Below are 18,765 nucleotides of genomic sequence, written 5' to 3' on the forward strand. Positions count from 1 at the left end.
ACATCCTTTAGAGACGTGCTAACACCACACCTTCTGGCTTATTTTCATAGCATAGATCAGGATAAATCCTTCCCTCCGTCGGCCTTACAGGCCAACATTGCTCTTATACCAAAGCCAAATAAACCTGTTGTGTCCATCCCTAACTATAGACCGATTTCCCTCTTAAATACGGATATCAAACTTTTTGCCAAAATCATTGCTAACAGACTTAACTTAATCTTACCCCACATTATCCACAGAGACCAGGTTGGCTTTGTACCATTCAGAGAAGCAAGAGACAACACAGTGCGTAATATGCACCTGTTGTGGCATGCTAAGACCAATCTCATTCCCTCACTCTGGATTTCCACAGACGCAGAGAAGGCCTTCGACAGAGTTGGATGGCCTTTTCTTGCTGCTACATTGAGGGCTTTCGGTCTTGGGGAGAAGACACTACATAGAATTCTCGCGTTATACAACAAACCGAGTGCTAGGATAGCCCTTAACGGAATTCTATCTTCCCCGTTCCAGATAACAAACGGCACTAGGCAGGGCTGTCCCCTATCCCCCTTTTCACATGCCTTATTGAGACCTTGGCGACCAAAATTAGGTCTAATAAAAACATACGAGGTCTGACAGTAGGAGACGAAGAATACAAGATGTCACTCTTCGCAGATGATGTCCTGTTTTCCTTAACTACCCCATCCGAGTCAATTCCACATCTACTTGCGGAGCTGGAGACATTTCGAGTTCTTTCCAACTACAAAATTAATCATGACAAATCCGAAATGCTGGGAGTGGCTATTAGCTCCTCATTGGCAAACTTGATTTCTAAAATATGCCCATTCAAATGGAACAAAGATTCCCTTAAATATCTGGGGATTCATTTAGCAGACAATTTTGATTTAATGTTCAAGCTGAATTACTCAGCTATAAAAACTGCAATAGTTCGGGACCTTTCATCCTGGACAAGGAACCGTTTATCCTGGTTAGGGAGGATAAACACAATCAAAATGAATGCCTTTCCCAGACTGCTATATATTATGCAGACCCTCCCCATCCAACTCCCTAACACATACATACCACAGATGCAACAACTGTTTAGTTCATTCATCTGGAACAGGCGTCCCCCCAGAATAAACAAACTCGTGATGTCCCGCTCCACAACTCAGGGAGGCCTGGGGGTCCCCGATATTGACTCGTACCATAGATCAATATTCCTCCAGAGGGTTCTCGACTGGAGGATTCACGGGAGTCACAAGAGGTGGGTTTCACTCGAAGAAAAACTTAACCCAGATTTTAATCTTCCCTCCTTGTGTTGGAACCCAGGCTTCCAATCTTCACTCAAACTAATTAAAAACCCGATCACACGAGAAACCCTGAAAGTATGGGATTCCACTAATAAGACCAACCCATATATTTCCTCCTGCCCAGGCCCCTTAACATCATTGCACCACAATGACGAGTTCTCCCTTCCCCCCTCACCGAGCGACGCAGGAACATTCAACAAGAGTCATGACATCCCTCTATGGTCATTGACTAACAACGAACAGATAAAAACTCAAGAGCTATTACTGGACTCCGGTCAGAGCTGGGCCAAAAACTGGTTTTCATACAGAAGGGTTCACCACTATCTCACAACTCACCCACAGCGTTTGAACATGTTGCGACCACTTACCAACATTGAAAAACTATACACATCTTCCCCCCCGGTTAGGCACTGCCTTTCCCACATTTACAACATTATCACCCATCCGCCCCCAGGTAACTTACCTTGCTCCATAGAAATGTGGGAGAAGGAACTGGGAGTTATCATAACACCCCAGACAGCAATTAACATCTTTCATAATATTAAATCCGCCTCCATGTCAGCTTCCATTAAAGAAATCAACTATAAGTTATTACATGGCTGGTACCTCACCCCCAGGAGAATCCACAAACTCTTTCCAAAAGCCAATAACCGTTGTTGGAGGTGTGGCCACCATGGTAGCGGAATGAGTCATATGTGGTGGTGGTGTTCCCAGGTCCACTGGCTATGGCGTTCAGTGATCTCAGAGATAGAACAAATTTTTCAATTTACCCTCCCTCTGGACCCCCTGGTCTGGTTGTTAAACAAATCTATTAAATTGCCCCACTCCCACTTTACTCCCCTGTTAAAAATTATGAGAAACAGCTTAAAGGTTTTAATTGCATTAAACTGGAGATCCCCCGATGTCCCTTCAGTGGCCACTTGGCGCAATAAGGTATCAGACCTGATAGAACTGGAAGAATATGGTTCCTTTTTAACGGGCAAGAGGGATCAATTTATAGAACTCCAAATTACATGGGAAAATTATATTAAATCTAACACCCTAAAACAGGCCACCTGACGACGTAACGAGCTCTATTGATTCAAAGCCCTGACAGACTTTATCCATGTTTGAGTACAATTTATGAAAGATGTCTCCAGGCAGACATGATCATACCACAGGCTGAGCATTGAGATGGTAATACTACTGTTAGCATAGGCATTTTAGGTTTTTCCTTAGTTCAGTAAAAGTTTAAAACAAGATTCCAAGATGCACTATTCGCAAATTGTACTGTTTTTCTATGTATGACTGATTTTGTGACTATTTTCATTGTAATTTTCATGTTTTGTTGATCTAACTGTATCACGGTCTCTTAATAAAAACATGTTGGGAAAAAAAAAAAAAAAAAATTCTAAGACCTCTCGGGACTTGACTTTATCCACATATTTTTGAAGCATTTCTGCATCTAACCAATGTCTACATTCATCATGTATTAGATCTTCCAATTTGGCAAACACAGTGTGAATAGGCATATTTTCAACTGAATTATCATCACTCTGTGCCACATTGGTAGATCCCACATGTGAGACTAATAAAAGTCTTTTATTATGTCTCTCATTTATTGAGAGCATACTGTATTAAATATTTCATTCTTTATACTAGTGAGTTAATAGATATACGTGTAGTACTCGACCAATCCTATGATCTTATTAAAAATTATAAGTGCTTCCTTCCCCTATGATAAATGAAGTGATATGATTAAACTCTTCCTATATAGTTTGTGTATGTCTAGATAATTAGTTTAGCAATTGACAGCGAGAAAATATTCCTATGTATAAATATAAGTATGTAACTATTTCAATAGAAGTGCCTAAAATTAACTTTTAGGAAAAAATAAATAAATATATAGATATGTGTATATACCCAAAAATAAATGGTATATTTTACATTGGTGTCACATGTGCAATGTTAAAGAATTGTGCTTAATATCCACAAAATATTTACAAAAAATAAAAAATATTAAATTAAAAAATATTACAAAATTGGTGATTCAGAGTGCTATATGTAAACACTAGTATGATACTTAACAGGCAGTCCTTCAACAATATTTGAAGATGATGAGACCAAGTCCAAAGCCGCAACCTCAAAGCCGTAGCTAGATAGACAATAGAAAATATAGGGAGGTGCACTATGAATAACAACGATGAATCCAGGAACGATCGAATCAAAGGCAGCTCTCCCCAAGTAGAAGTGTCAGATGTAAGTCCTATAGAAAGGGATTAGAAGGCGCCACATAGGGTGATATCGTCAGGTAAAAACACACAGGCAGATGGACGATAATACACTTACAAACGATGCAGCACTTTATTATGCCAGAACTCGCAAGCCGGGACCTCTTTGTCGCCCGACAGACACAAACAGCAATGACCGCCGACCGGTCACATGGAAACGTTCAGCCAATCGGGAACAAGCGCACACCAACGCCTTCCTATGGAGGCTCCAATCACCACTAGCAGTGGAGGGTGTGTGTGAATATGGATGCCCTGTCGTCACCCAGGCTCACTTCCTTCGGCAAATGTGAAAATAGTTTAGGGAGTATAATAGAATCAAATCAACTCCAGCATGGGATATAAAAACTTGAGACAATTTATTAAAATGAATAAAACTCAGAAACGCATTTCTCGGCTACGCAGAGCCGTTTCATCAGGCTGTAAAATACACACTTATACCCCTGCTATATTTGTACCTCCCTCTAACCAATCAAATGGTAGAGATCGGCACACTCCCATATTCACACAAATGATGTCATACAACAAGCGATTTCTATTCCCTAATATTGATGGCTAGTAAATAAGATATACTTTGCACATAATTCCATTACAACAAATTGATATAAAGGATATTTAGAAACATAATAATATAATTAAAATATAAACTTAATAATACAAAATTACGTGATCAATACAACCCTAAACTACGTGAAAAACTTTAGATTTATATAAATAATAATCAAAATACTCTCTCTCCCCCCTGCAGCTCATCTCAAAAGCAGTCTCACTACTGCAAATTTGTATCACATCTCATGTCACTCTCCCTCTTGCTTCTACTTACTGCTGGTGACATCTCCCCTAATCCTGGTCCCCAACCACTGACAAGCCGTGCACATCCATGTGTACCATCCCATAGACTCAGAAAACAAAACTCTGCACACCTTACTCACATTCCTCTTGCATCTAAAGCCACTACCCCTTTCACTTGTGCACTCTGGAACTCTTGCTCTGTTTGCAACAAGCTCACTTCTATACATGACCTCTTCATCTCCCGCTCCCTCAACCTTCTGGCCCTAACAGAAACCAGGCTCTCTCCCCTAGACACAGCATCAACTGCTGCTCTGTCACATGGGGGTCTCCACTTCAGCCACACTCCTAGGTCTGGTAATAGACAAGGAGGTGGTGTAGGTATTTTACTTTCCTCTCGTTGCACCTTTCAACAAATACATCCTATCTCTTCCCTCACTTTTGCCTCATTCGAAACCCACATGATTCGCTTATTCTCCCCTCTCTCTGTACATGTTGCAGTCATATACCGAGCCCCTGGCTTCTCAACTCAATTTCTAGATCACTTAGCTGCCTGGCTACCCTATTTCCTTTACTCAGACACCCCTGCCCTCATTCTTGGCGACTTCAACATCCCCCTTAACAATCCCACTGCCTCTTCTGCTAAACAACTTCTGCAACTTACTTCCTCTTTCGGTCTGTCACAATGGACTGATTCTCCCACTCACAAAGACGGTCACTCTCTTGACCTGATCTTTAGCTATCGATGCACTCTCTCAAACTTCTCAAACTCCCCTTTTCCTCTTTCTGACCACCATCTCCTTACTTGAAACATATCATCCCTTCCTACAACTCTTCCTCCTTCTACTCCTCAAACCAAACTTCACAGAAGCATTATGTCTTTAGATCAGCAACAACTTGCTAATTCCCTTAAACCGCTCCTCTCGTCCTTCTCCTCCTTTTCCTGCCCTGAACAATCTATCTGCCACTATAATTCCACCCTTATATCCGTCCTTGACAATCTCGCCCCTCTTACCATTGCTCGGAAATCACACACTCATCCCCAGCCCTAGCATACTCCTCTGACACGGTACCTACACAGATGTTCCCGTACTGCTGAACGGCATTGGAGAAAATCACGGAGTTCAGCTGATTTTCTTCATTACAAATTCACCTTGAACTCCAACTATTCTGCCCTTAATCTTCACAAGCAACACTACTTCTCTACTCTTATCTCTAATCTTTCTTCAAACCCAAAACGTCTGTTCTCCACTTTCAATACTCTCCTCCCCCCTCCCCCACTTCCTAATACAACTTTTCTGTCACCTCAAGACTTTGCCAGTCACTTCATTAACAAAATTGACTCCATCAGAAATGAAATCAGCTCTCAACATAATTCCATTCTCTTCCCCCCTCAAATGCTCTCACTCAACCACAACCCTCATAACCTGAAACTTAGTTCATTCTCCCCTGTTACTGAGGAAGAAGTTTCTGCACTTATACTGCTCTCTCACCTCACTACCTGTCCCCTTGACCCTATCCCCTCACAGCTACTCCCCTCCCTCTCTGCTACCCTTACCCCTATGCTAACACACATTTTCAACCTCTCCCTCAGCACTGGTATATTTCCCTCATCGATGAAACATGCACTGGTCACACCTATCCTCAAAAAACCTTCCCTTGATCCTACCTCCCCATCAAACTACCGCCCTATTTCCCTCCTCCCTCTTGCTTCAAAGCTTCTCAAAAAACTAGGATTTCTCCAACATAGGTGTGTCCGGTCCACGGCGTCATCCTTACTTGTGGGATATTCTCCTCCCCAACAGGAAATGGCAAAGAGCCCAGCAAAGCTGGTCACATGATCCCTCCTAGGCTCCGCCTTCCCCAGTCATTCTCTTTGCCGTTGCACAGGCAACATCTCCACGGAGATGGCTAAGAGTTTTTTGGTGTTTAAATGTAGTTTTTATTCTTCAATCAAGAGTTTGTTATTTTAAAATAGTGCTGGTATGTACTATTTACTCTGAAACAGAAAGGAGATGAAGATTTCTGTTTGTAAGAGGAAAATGATTTTAGCAACCGTTACTAAAATCGATGGCTGTTTCCACACAGGACTGTTGAGATGAATTAACTTCAGTTGGGGGAAACAGTGAGCAGACTTTTGCTGCTTGAGGTATGACACATTTCTAACAAGACTTGGTAATGCTGGAAGCTGTCATTTTCCCTATGGGATCCGGTAAGCCATTTTCTTAATTTTTAATATAAGAATAAAGGGCTTCACAAGGGCTTTAAAGACTGGTAGACATTTTTCTGGGCTAAAACGATTACTTTATAAGCATATTTAATGGTTTATAACTTTGAAGAGTTATTTTAATCTTGGGAATTCTGTTAAAAAAACGGCAGGCACTGTATTGGACACCTTTTTCACTGGGGGCCTTTTCTAGTCATAGGCAGAGCCTCATTTTCGCGCCACTAATGCGCAGTTGTTTTTGAGAAGCATGGCATGCAGATGCATGTGTGAGGAGCTCAGATCCACTGAAAAAGCTTATTGAAGGCGTCATTTGGTATCGTATTCCCCTCTGGGCTTGGTTGGGTCTCAGCAAAGCAGATACCAGGGACTGTATAGGGGTTAAATGTATTTTAAGAGTTAAAGCTTTCAAATTTGGTGTGCAATACTTTTAAGGCTTTAAGACACTGTGGTGAAATTTTGGTGAATTTTGAACAATTCCTTCATACTTTTGCGCATATTCAGTAATAAAGTGTGTTCAGTTTAAAATTTAAAGTGACAGTAACGGTTTTATTTTAAAACGTTTTTTTGTGCTTTGTTATCAAGTTTATGCCTATTAACATGTCTGAACTATCAGATAGACGATGTTCTGTATGTTCGGAAGCCAAGGTTCCTCTCCATTTAAATATATGTGATGAATGTGACAAACAAAGTAGGGACAATGATGCCACTGATAATAATGTTGCCCAAAATGATTCCTTAAGTGAGGGGAGTAAGCATGGTACTGCATCATCTCCTTCTATGTCTACACCAGTCTTGCCCACTCAGGAGGTCCCTAGTGCATCTAGTGCGCCAATCCTCCTTACTATGCAACAATTAACGGCTGTAATGGATAATTCTATTAAAAACATTTTAGCCAAAATGCCCACTTATCAGCGAAAGCGCGACTGCTCTGTTTTAGATACTGAAGAGCATGAGGACGCTGATGATAATGGTTCTGACATGCCCTTACACCAGTCTGAAGGGGCCAGGGAGGTTTTGTCTGAGGGAGAAATTTCAGATTCAGGAAAAATTTCTCAACAAGCTGAACCTGACGTTATTACATTCAAATTTAAATTGGAACATCTCCGCGCTCTGCTTAAGGAGGTGTTATCTACTCTGGATGATTGTGACAATTTGGTCATTCCAGAGAAATTATGTAAGATGGACAAGTTCCTAGAGGTCCCGGTGCCCCCCGAAGCTTTTCCTATACCCAAGCGGGTGGCGGACATTGTAAATAAAGAATAGGAAAGGCCCGGCATTCCTTTTGTCCCTCCCCCTATATTTAAGAAATTATTTCCTATGGTCGACCCCAGGAAGGACTTATGGCAGACAGTCCCCAAGGTCGAGGGGGCGGTTTCTACTCTAAACAAACGCACCACTATCCCTATAGAAGATAGTTGTGCTTTCAAAGATCCTATGGATAAAAAATTAGAGGGTTTTCTTAAAAAGATGTTTGTTCAGCAAGGTTACCTTCTACAACCAATTTCATGCATTGTTCCTGTCACTACAGCAGCGTGTTTCTGGTTCGAAGAACTAGAAAAGTCGCTCAATAAAGCATCTTCTTATGAGGAGGTTATGGACAGAGTTCAAGCACTTAAATTGGCTAACTCTTTTACCTTAGACGCCACTTTGCAATTAGCTAGATTAGCGGCGAAAAATTCAGGTTTTGCTATTGTGGCGCGCAGAGCGCTTTGGCTAAAGTCTTGGTCAGCGGATGTGTCCTCCAAGAACAAATTGCTTAACATCCCTTTCAAGGAGAAAACGCTGTTTGGCCCTGACTTGAAAGAGATTATTTCAGACATCACTGGGGGAAAGGGCCACGCCCTTCCTCAGGATAGGTCTTTTAAGGCTAAAAATAAAACTAGTTTTCGTCCCTTTCGCAGAAACGGACCAGCCTCAAATTCTACATCCTCTAAGCAAGAGGGTAATTCTTCTCAAACCAAGCCAGCCTGGAGACCGATGCAAGGCTGGAACAAAGGTAAGCAGGCCAAGAAGCCTGCTACCGCTACCAAGACAGCATGAGATGCTGGCCCCCGATCCGGGACCGGATCTGGTGGGGGGCAGACTCTCTCTCTTCGCTCAGGCTTGGGCAAGAGATGTTCAGGATCCTTGGGCGCTAGAAATAGTTTCTCAAGGTTATCTCCTGGAATTCAAGGAACTACCCCCAAGGGGAAGGTTCCACAGGTCTCAATTGTCTTCAGACCAAATAAAAAGACAGGCATTCTTACATTGTGTAGAAGACCTGTCAAAAATGGGAGTGATTCATCCTGTTCCATTAGGAGAACAAGGGATGGGGTTTTACTCCAATCTGTTCATAGTTCCCAAAAAAGAGGGAACATTCAGGCCAATTTTGGATCTCAAGATCCTAAACAAATTTCTCAGGGTTCCATCGTTCAAAATGGAAACCATTCGGACAATTCTTCCTACCATCCAGGAAGGTCAATTCATGACCACGGTGGATTTAAAGGATGCGTATCTACATATTCCTATCCACAAGGAACATCATCGGTTCCTAAGATTCGCCTTTCTGGACAAGCATTACCAGTTTGTGGCACTTCCATTCGGATTAGCCACTGCTCCAAGAATTTTCACAAAGGTACTAGGGTCCCTTCTAGCGGTGCTAAGGCCAAGGGGCATTGCAGTAGTACCTTACTTGGACGACATACTAATTCAAGCGTCGTCTCTGCCACAAGCAAAGGCTCATACGGACATTGTTCTAGCCTTTCTCAGATCTCACGGGTGGAAAGTGAACGTAGAAAAAAGTTCTCTATTCCCGTCAACAAGAGTTCCCTTCTTGGGAACAATAATAGACTCCTTAGAAATGAAGATTTTTCTGACAGAGGCCAGAAAATCAAAACTTCTAAGCTCTTGTCAAGTACTTCATTCTGTTCTTCTTCCTTCCATAGCGCAGTGCATGGAAGTAATAGGTTTGATGGTTGCAGCAATGGACATAGTTCCTTTTGCGCAAATTCATCTAAGACCATTACAACTGTGCATGCTCAGACAGTGGAATGGGGATTATACAGACTTGTCCCCGACGATCCAAGTAGATCAGAGGACCAGAGATTCACTCCGTTGGTGGCTGACCCTGGACAACCTGTCTCAAGGGATGAGCTTCCGCAGACCAGAGTGGGTCATTGTCACGACCGACGCCAGTCTGGTGGGCTGGGGCGCGGTCTGGAAATCCCTGAAAGCTCAGGGTCTATGGTCTCGGGAAGAATCTCTTCTCCCGATAAACATTCTGGAACTGAGAGCGATATTCAATGCTCTCAAGGCTTGGCCTCAACTAGCAAAGGCCAAATTCATAAGGTTTCAATCAGACAACATGACGACTGTTGCATATATCAACCATCAGGGGGGAACAAGGAGTTCCCTGGCGATGGAAGAAGTGACCAAAGTAATTCAATGGGCGGAGATTCACTCCTGCCACTTGTCTGCAATCCACATCCCAGGAGTGGAAAATTGGGAAGCGGATTTTCTGAGTCGTCAGACATTTCATCCGGGGGAGTGGGAACTCCATCCGGATATCTTTGCCCACATAACTCAATTATGGGGCATTCCAGACATGGATCTGATGGCGTCTCGTCAGAACTTCAAGGTTCCTTGCTACGGGTCCAGATCCAGGGATCCCAAGGCGACTCTAGTAGATGCACTAGTAGCGCCCTGGACCTTCAACCTAGCTTATGTATTCCCACCGTTTCCTCTCATTCCCAGGCTGGTAGCCAGGATCAATCAGGAGAGGGCTTCGGTGATCTTGATAGCTCCTGCGTGGCCACGCAGAACTTGGTATGCAGACCTGGTGAATATGTCATCGGCTCCACCATGGAAGCTACCTTTGAGACGGGACCTTCTTGTTCAAGGTCCGTTCGAACATCCGAATCTGGCCTCACTCCAACTGACTGCTTGGAGATTGAACGCTTGATTTTATCAAAGCGTGGGTTCTCAGATTCTGTCTTTGATACTCTTATTCAGGCTAGAAAGCCTGTAACTAGAAAAATTTACCATAAAGTATGGAAGAAATATATCTGTTGGTGCGAATCGAAAGGATTCCCATGGAACAGGATAAAAATTCCTAAGATTCTATCCTTTCTACAAGAGGGTTTGGAGAAAGGATTATCTGCAAGTTCTTTGAAGGGACAGATTTCTGCTTTATCTGTTTTACTTCACAAAAAGCTGGCGGCTGTGCCAGATGTTCAGGCTTTTGTTCAGGCTCTGGTTAGAATCAAGCCTGTTTACAAACCTTTGACTCCTCCTTGGAGTCTCAATTTAGTTCTTTCAGTTCTTCAAGGGGTTCCGTTTGAACCCTTACATTCCGTAGATATTAAGTTATTATCTTGGAAAGTTTTGTTTTTGGTTGCAATTTCTTCTGCTAGAAGAGTTTCAGAGTTATCTGCTCTGCAGTGTTCTCCTCCTTATCTGGTGTTCCATGCAGATAAGGTGGTTTTGCGTACTAAACCTGGTTTCCTTCCGAAAGTTGTTTCTAACAAAAATATTAACCAGGAGATAGTTGTACCTTCTTTGTGTCCGAATCCAGTTTCAAAGAAGGAACGTTTGTTGCACAATTTGGATGTAGTTCGTGCTCTAAAATTCTATTTAGAGGCTACAAAGGATTTCAGACAAACATCTTCCTTGTTTGTTGTTTATTCTGGTAAAAGGAGAGGTCAAAAAGCAACTTCTACCTCTCTCTCTTTTTGGCTTAAAAGCATCATCCGATTGGCTTATGAGACTGCCGGACGTCAGCCTCCTGAAAGAATCACAGCTCACTCCACTAGGGCTGTGGCTTCCACATGGGCCTTCAAGAACGAGGCTTCTGTTGATCAGATATGTAAGGCAGCGACTTGGTCTTCACTGCACACTTTTACCAAATTTTACAAATTTGATACTTTTGCTTCTTCTGAGGCTATTTTTGGGAGAAAGGTTTTGCAAGCCGTGGTGCCTTCCATCTAGGTGACCTGATTTGCTCCCTCCCATCATCCGTGTCCTAAAGCTTTGGTATTGGTTCCCACAAGTAAGGATGACGCCGTGGACCGGACACACCTATGTTGGAGAAAACAGAATTTATGCTTACCTGATAAATTACTTTCTCCAACGGTGTGTCCGGTCCACGGCCCGCCCTGGTTTTTTAATCAGGTCTGATGAATTATTTTCTCTAACTACAGTCACCACGGTATCATATGATTTCTCCTATGCATATTCCTCCTTTACGGGGAAGGCGGAGCCTAGGAGGGATCATGTGACCAGCTTTGCTGGGCTCTTTGCCATTTCCTGTTGGGGAGGAGAATATCCCACAAGTAAGGATGACGCCGTGGACCGGACACACCGTTGGAGAAAGTAATTTATCAGGTAAGCATAAATTCTGTTATGCACTCCTATCCAATTTCCTTACGTTAAACTCCCTTCTTGACCCGCTGCAATCTGGATTTTGTCCATATCACTCCACAGAGAAGGCTATTGTTAAGGTCACCAACTACCTACTTACAGCAAAATCAAAAGGCCACTTCTCTCTGCTTATCCTCCTTGATCTGTCCGCAGTCTTTGACACTGTCGACCACCCTCTTTTGCTCCAAACCCTCCAATCCTTCGGCATCTGTGACACAGCCCTTTCGTGGCTCTCTTCCTACCTATCAAACCGTACCTTCAGTGTAGCCTTCTCTGGGGCCTCCTCTGCCCCGTCACCACTTTCTGTCGGAGTACCGCAAGGCTCTGTCCTCGGTCCCCCTTCTCTTCTCAATCTATACGTCATCACTAGGTTCCCTAATTAAGTCCCACGGTTTCCAATATAATTTGTATGCCGATGACACCCAAATCTACTTCTCTGCACCAGACCTATCTCCTTCCTTGCTAACCCGTGTCACTAACTGTCTTTCTCACATCTCTTCCTGGATGTCCTCTCACTACCTCAAGCTAAATCTCTCCAAAACTGAGCTCCTCATTTTCCCCCCTTCTTCCAAAATCTCCACCCCCAATATCTCTATAACTGTCGACAACTCCATCATTACCTTTACCCTGCATGCCCGATGTCTCGGGGTCACATTTGACTCAGATCTTCCTTCACTCCTCACATTCAGTCCTTGGCTAAAGCCTGCCGCTTCCACCTTAAAAACATCTCCAAAATTAGACACTTCCTTACACAAGATACAACTAAGATTTTAATCCACTCTCTCATTCTTTCCCACCTTGATTACTGCAACTCTGTCCTCTCTGGTCTCCCTAGCTGCCGCCCAGCTCCCTTACAATCCATAATGAATGCCTCTGCCAGACTCATCTTCCTTACACGTCGCTCTTCATCTGCTGCTCCTCTCTGCCAATCTCTTCACTGGCTTCCTCTTGTCTCTAGGATCAAACACACAATTCTCACTCTGACATACAAAGCCCTTAACTGCACTGCTCCCCCCTATATCTCAGACCTTGTCTCCATATACTCTCCCCCCCGTCCCCTTCGCTCTGCTCATGACCTCCTCCTCTCCTCCTCTCTGGTTACCTCATCGCACTCCCGTTTACAGGACTTCTCCAGACTGGCTCCCATTTGTGGAACTCTCTGCCTCGCCCCACAAGACTCTCCCCTAGTTTTAACAGCTTGAAGCGCTCCCTAAAGACTCTACTGTTCAGGGATACAACCTACGCTAACCTTACTTTATACCAGTTCCACTCCTCCATTGCTATCCCCTGAACCTCCTTAAGTCCAGCTGTTTGTAGATCACCTTCTTAAGAGCTAATTACAACAGTGCAACTCTTGGCAGGGCCCTCTACCCATCTGATCCCTTTAATTGTTTTGTTGTACTACCCGCTGTTTACAGCACTGCGGAATCTGTTGGTGCTCTACAAATAACCGATAATAATAATAATAATAATAAATATGTAAGTTAAATATAAAAATTCAAAATGAAAAAACATTTCATATATGATTATACACATACAATTTATCCCGGTCTAAAAATTAATTAAACATTATCAACACCAATAATAAGATTATCCTCTGTTAATCTTCTAACAAACCACTATATAAGTCCGGTGGGTATATATACTTGCATGAAACCCAATACAATTATTTCATGATTCAGATGGAGCATACAATTTTAAACAAATTTCCAATGAAATTCTATTTTCAAATTTCCTTTATTCTCTTAGTAGGTATCCTTTGGGAAAGGAGCAGCAATGTACCACTAGTAGCTAGCTCAACACATTGGTTAAGCCAGTGACTAGAGGTTGGTTGAGCCAGTAACTAGAGGCATTGCTGCTCCTGAGCCTACTTATGAATGCTTTTCAACAAAGGATACAAAGAGAAGGAAGCAAATTAAGTAACTGTAGTAAAGTGGAAAGTTAACTGTTTAATATTACATACTCTATCTGAATCATGAAGTTTAATTGTGACTTTACTGTTCCTTTAATAACTGGTAATATTTTCTATGTCTTTTTTTTTCCCCAGACGCATATGTTTGTTATAGTGGAGTTTCTGGTAAAACAGTACCAGCTAATATATTTAGTTGCCCTTTACCCGCTCAACGAAAGTATTTGCATTGTGCCTATATAAAATTCAGTGTTTGGCTTAATCTCTTTTAGGTATAATTCCAAACACTCTGATTCCATTCCCACATTTACAAATCTGTTATCTGCATGTGGTGCCTGAATTTAATTGTGTTATGTTGTTGATATCTTGATTTACCATTGAGCAGTACAGCATTCTCCTCCTTTGTTGTTTAATCCTAACAGATCCTGCAGAACGATGTGTAGTGGGATAAAAAGCTCAGATTTTATGGTTATACATGATAATACCCATTGATACAAAAGAAACGGTCTGGAAAATGTGTAGTCGGCAGTTACATAGATTAGCGGGAAGGGTCTTCAGGAATTTGTCTTCTAATGCATTCAACTAGGACAATAAAACCTGTTGGGTATTTAATGGTTAATACAGTCTGACCCCCTCGCTCCACCTCTTGGTGCTTTTTTTTTTTTGTCTTGCAGGGATGCTGCTATTCTTCCTAAGGGTTATAAATATCAATTTACTGGCTGGCAGGCTCTTTGTCCTGCTTACTTCATCTGGTTGGAGGCGAGAGGATGATCTGTCTCCCCCCCCCCCTACAATACACACTCAGCCCTTGTCTGCCTATCTGTACAGGCACTTTGCATTGACACAGGCACCCTTATCAAGGCCAGACAGAAAATGGCAGAAAGAACCTATTTAAGTTACTGATCTGTTGTGACTGTAATAGCCTGACCTTTCACATCCATCCTGTCCGGCTGAGGAGACCTGGCAGCTTGGGAGGGAGGGAGGGGGGAAGGGCTCACCTCTAGGAGTGTGCAGATCAAGGACTGACTGACGGCACAGCTATGTGATTATAGAGTTTGTCACCTGTAGGACTGTATCGCTTCTATTGACTTCTCAGCCATTTACTTAGCAATTTTCTGAGTGGTAATTGTGAGTCTTTTACTTAGTTATTTATTTTCTTTTATTAAATTAAACTCAATGCAGTTTATGAAATTGCTCAAGTGTAACAGGGTGAGTATCCTGTAACTAAAAATAACTGTCACATGAAGCAGGAGACCCTTTTTATGTAGCATAGGTAAATCCCAATGTCATTCTTTTTTGCTGCTTTTTAAAAAAAAAAAAAAAAAAAAATACTTGAGACCAGTTTGTGTTAATAATATAATACTGTTGCCTTGAATATTGTTGGACCAGACTTAACTTTAACTGTAGGATCTGTAGCAAACTGGCCATTTTTTGGTCTGAACTCTGTGAGCTTAGTTAAGAACTAAACACCTGTGTTGCTTTCATGTGTAATCCTATGTATTTCAGGTGGGTGTCTGAGATTGCACCAATAGCCGTTTAATCCTATTGTATGGTGTATAAAATGTTTTTTCAGTAAAATTCATGTTTATGCCTATATGCAATAAAGTGAAGACAATGACCTTACACAATTTTTCTTTCCAGACAACATGGATCCTTAGCAGGCCAAATTGGCTGGTGTTTTTCAGTGCCAAGAGAGGCCTTGTGGAACAAACTTGATTTAGACTCTGTCCAGCTTCCCTCCACGGGGACCCGATACTGTGACTGCACTATGGTGGGCAGCGAGGATCACATGCAGACTTAACACTCATTCTGTGCCGCGATGAGCAGGTAACTTACTATATGTTACTGCAAGTAAATAATGCAAATCTTCAACTGGTTATAGTAAATCTATTGCTCTGTTAATTGAAGTGATGGTAAACTTTACATGTTTTAAAATCGGGTCTAGAATCTAAGCAATATTTTAGATGGACTTTAATCGATCACTTCTTATAACTTTTTAATGTATTTTAAAAGCAAACTAAATGTAGATATTAGGGGGTGCTCCAATACAGTCATGTTTTGTTACAAAAACTTTTGGAATAATAGCAATCTGTAGAATATATAACACATTATAACAAATCAAAACACATCAAATGGTAAAAAGTCCCAATAAGCAAGTATCAACAGATATCCTTTGCTGTGGATGTCGGCTGCTCTCCTCTTCACACTTCAAGTGGCCAGATCTATAGTAACGAAAAGATAATGGGGCGCCTCATGTGCATATCAGTCGGTATTCCCAAAGGACAATGGTACAAGCAATAAAAATGGGTACTCACATTTAGCTGGAGCACCCTTATGTGCTTGTGGACACAGGCTGATAGATTGAGGTGTATCAGCTCACCTATTCCCAGCAAACTGGAACACTCCAACGGACAAAAGCAAGTATGCTGTTTACTAAACACTCTTTCAACAATTGGCTTGAAATAACAAACGTGTTTTAATAAAAACAGGTTAAAAGCAAGTGAAGAGAGTAGGGGCATTCTAATAACCCACACTCTGGCCGCCCACTTCAAAACATATTTGTTTGTTCCCCAATCGTTGCTCTAGCCATATAGCAATTTTTTGGGGGGCTACAGCACCGATTGGAGCACAGTTCAAACCTTTGGCTTTAAAAAAATATGAGCTTTCAAGTGGGCGGCTCCAGCATGGGGTATTAGATTGGCATGGCTAGATTAAAAATTAAGTTACAGCACATCTTTATCAGAAGTGATCAATTAGATTCCATCTACAATATTACTTAGATTTCAAAACGTGTAAAGTTTACCATCACTTTAAGTGACTAAAACTAATCAGTATTGCCCCCCAGGCCTGTGAAAGGAAGTAAATTCTTAAAAACAGTTTTTTTAAATATAAGATTTTAGTCCAGTAAAAAAGGCTACTTCGGCAAACTTTAACCTCTTATATGCTATTAATGACCGATGTGATAGACATTTACAATATTTTCTTAAAGGGACATGTTAGTATTGTACACATACGTCAAATCACTTGAAAGTGATTCAGAATATCAGTAAAAGCTAACTAGAAATTATCACATTATGTCTCTGTAAAAAAGGAAGATATTTTACCTCAAACTTTATTCAGCTCTCCAGGATAAGTGCTCTGTGAGAAGTTATCCTTCAGCAACTCTTTTTACTATTATCTTCATGGTGAAAAAGAATCTAAAGATGCAATTCAGCTTGTTGGGATTTCACCGTGATTTCTTAGTAAACTTCTTTAAAGGTATAGTCTAGTCAAAATTAAACTTTCATGATTCAGATAGAGCATGCAATTTAAAGCAACTTTCTAATTTGCTCATATTATTAATTTTTCCTCCATCTCTTGGTATCTGTATTTAAAAAAACTGCAATAAAATCTTAGGTGCCGGCCCACTTTTAGTTCAGCACCTGGGTAGCGCTTGCTGATTGGTGGCTAAATGTAGCCATCCAATCAGCCAGCACTACCCGGGTGCTGAGACAAAAATGGGCCGGCCCTTAAGCTTATATTGCAGCTTTTTTAAATAAAGATACCAAGAGAATGAAGAAACAAATTATAATATATTATAAAGTTGATAAAATTGCCTGCTTTATCTGAACCATGACAGTTTAATTTTGACTAGACTATACCTTTAAACTGAGGAGGAAAATAAATTGACCATTCCTGCATGTGTGAAATGCACACTCAATTGCAAGTCATGGGAAAGCATTTTGGATTGGATGCTTAGGGCTCGATTTATCAAAGCCCTACGGCTGCAAGTTCTCACAAGAACTTGCTCGCCGTAATTTAACAAGCAGTGGTCACCAGACCGCCGCTTCCCTAACCTCTTCGCCACCTCTAAGGTGGCGAAATTCAATCTCCGTGGTCTAGTCCGACCGAGGAGATTGACAGCTCCTGCCCGCGCGTGATTGGCTGTGCGCGGGCAGGGGGCGGGATTGCACACGAGCGCAAAATTGTGGTCAGCTTTGATAAATCTAGCCCTTAATGTCACTTTACAATAGAATGTGTCTACTGAATAAATGTTAAGGTAAAATATCTTCTTTTTTTACAAAGAGACTTTATTTTTCTAGTCAGCTTTTTACAGATATGTTGCCTCACATTCTAGTGATTCAGAATTTGGGTAACATATTCCTTTAATTCTTGATACTGTGAATCTTTTTAGAGTTAAATTATACATTTAAAATGTCACAAGGATTCGAACACAAAAAAACCCACACCATTTCACTTAATATGAGCATAAGTAAAACAAATTATTTTCTTCAGTGGCTGCAAAATGTGTAATTTCTTTACACAATAGGACTTCGGTGCCATTGGTCATTTTTGGGTCATGTGACTTGTAACACTTCCATTTTACAGTTTGATGTTAACTGTTTTTGTAATCTGTTTCTCAGTGTTAAGATTTTCTCACTTTTAAGAACCGTGTTGATGGGATGCTCTGCCATGATAGGTACAAGAGAGAAGAGAGAGCAAAATGAATGGCGGCAATGAGAGTGGAGGAGGAGATAACTATGGAGGGACCTCAGCGGTCCAAGTGCCAATTGGCTGGCAGAGGAGGGTGGAGCCTGGCACTGTGGTGTATGTCAGGTGAGCAGCTTTTTAACCACAAAACATTTTTACCTCCCTGTTTCCCTTTAATCACCTCACAAAGGGCCTGATTATCGGTATGGAGAGAAATCTTGCTAGTGGAACATTTATATTGTGATTTATGCTATATACAGGGCTATGATTGCATGTTATATACAGGGCTATTATATATATATATATATATATATATATAGCGCTATGGTTTACAGTATATACAGGGTAATGATGTATGATATATATACAGGGCTATGATTGCATGATATACTGTATACAGGGCTGAAATAATAAGTG

General features: G+C 41.6%; 1 protein-coding gene across 1 annotated transcript in view; it reads left to right on the plus strand.

The window, feature by feature from the left end:
- MBD6 (methyl-CpG binding domain protein 6) overlaps nucleotides 1-18,765 on the plus strand; it is a 358,975-nt gene that overhangs the window by 170,101 nt on the left and 170,109 nt on the right. Inside the window, exons 3-4 of the mRNA XM_053708189.1 lie at nucleotides 15,520-15,705; nucleotides 18,306-18,474. Of these exons, the coding sequence (XP_053564164.1) occupies nucleotides 18,362-18,474 (113 nt within the window). The 5' untranslated portion in view covers nucleotides 15,520-15,705; nucleotides 18,306-18,361. The remainder of the gene's footprint in view (nucleotides 1-15,519; nucleotides 15,706-18,305; nucleotides 18,475-18,765) is intronic.

The sequence above is a fragment of the Bombina bombina genome, chromosome 3 (genome assembly GCF_027579735.1).
Source record: "Bombina bombina isolate aBomBom1 chromosome 3, aBomBom1.pri, whole genome shotgun sequence".
Classification (NCBI taxonomy): Eukaryota; Metazoa; Chordata; class Amphibia; order Anura; family Bombinatoridae; genus Bombina; species Bombina bombina.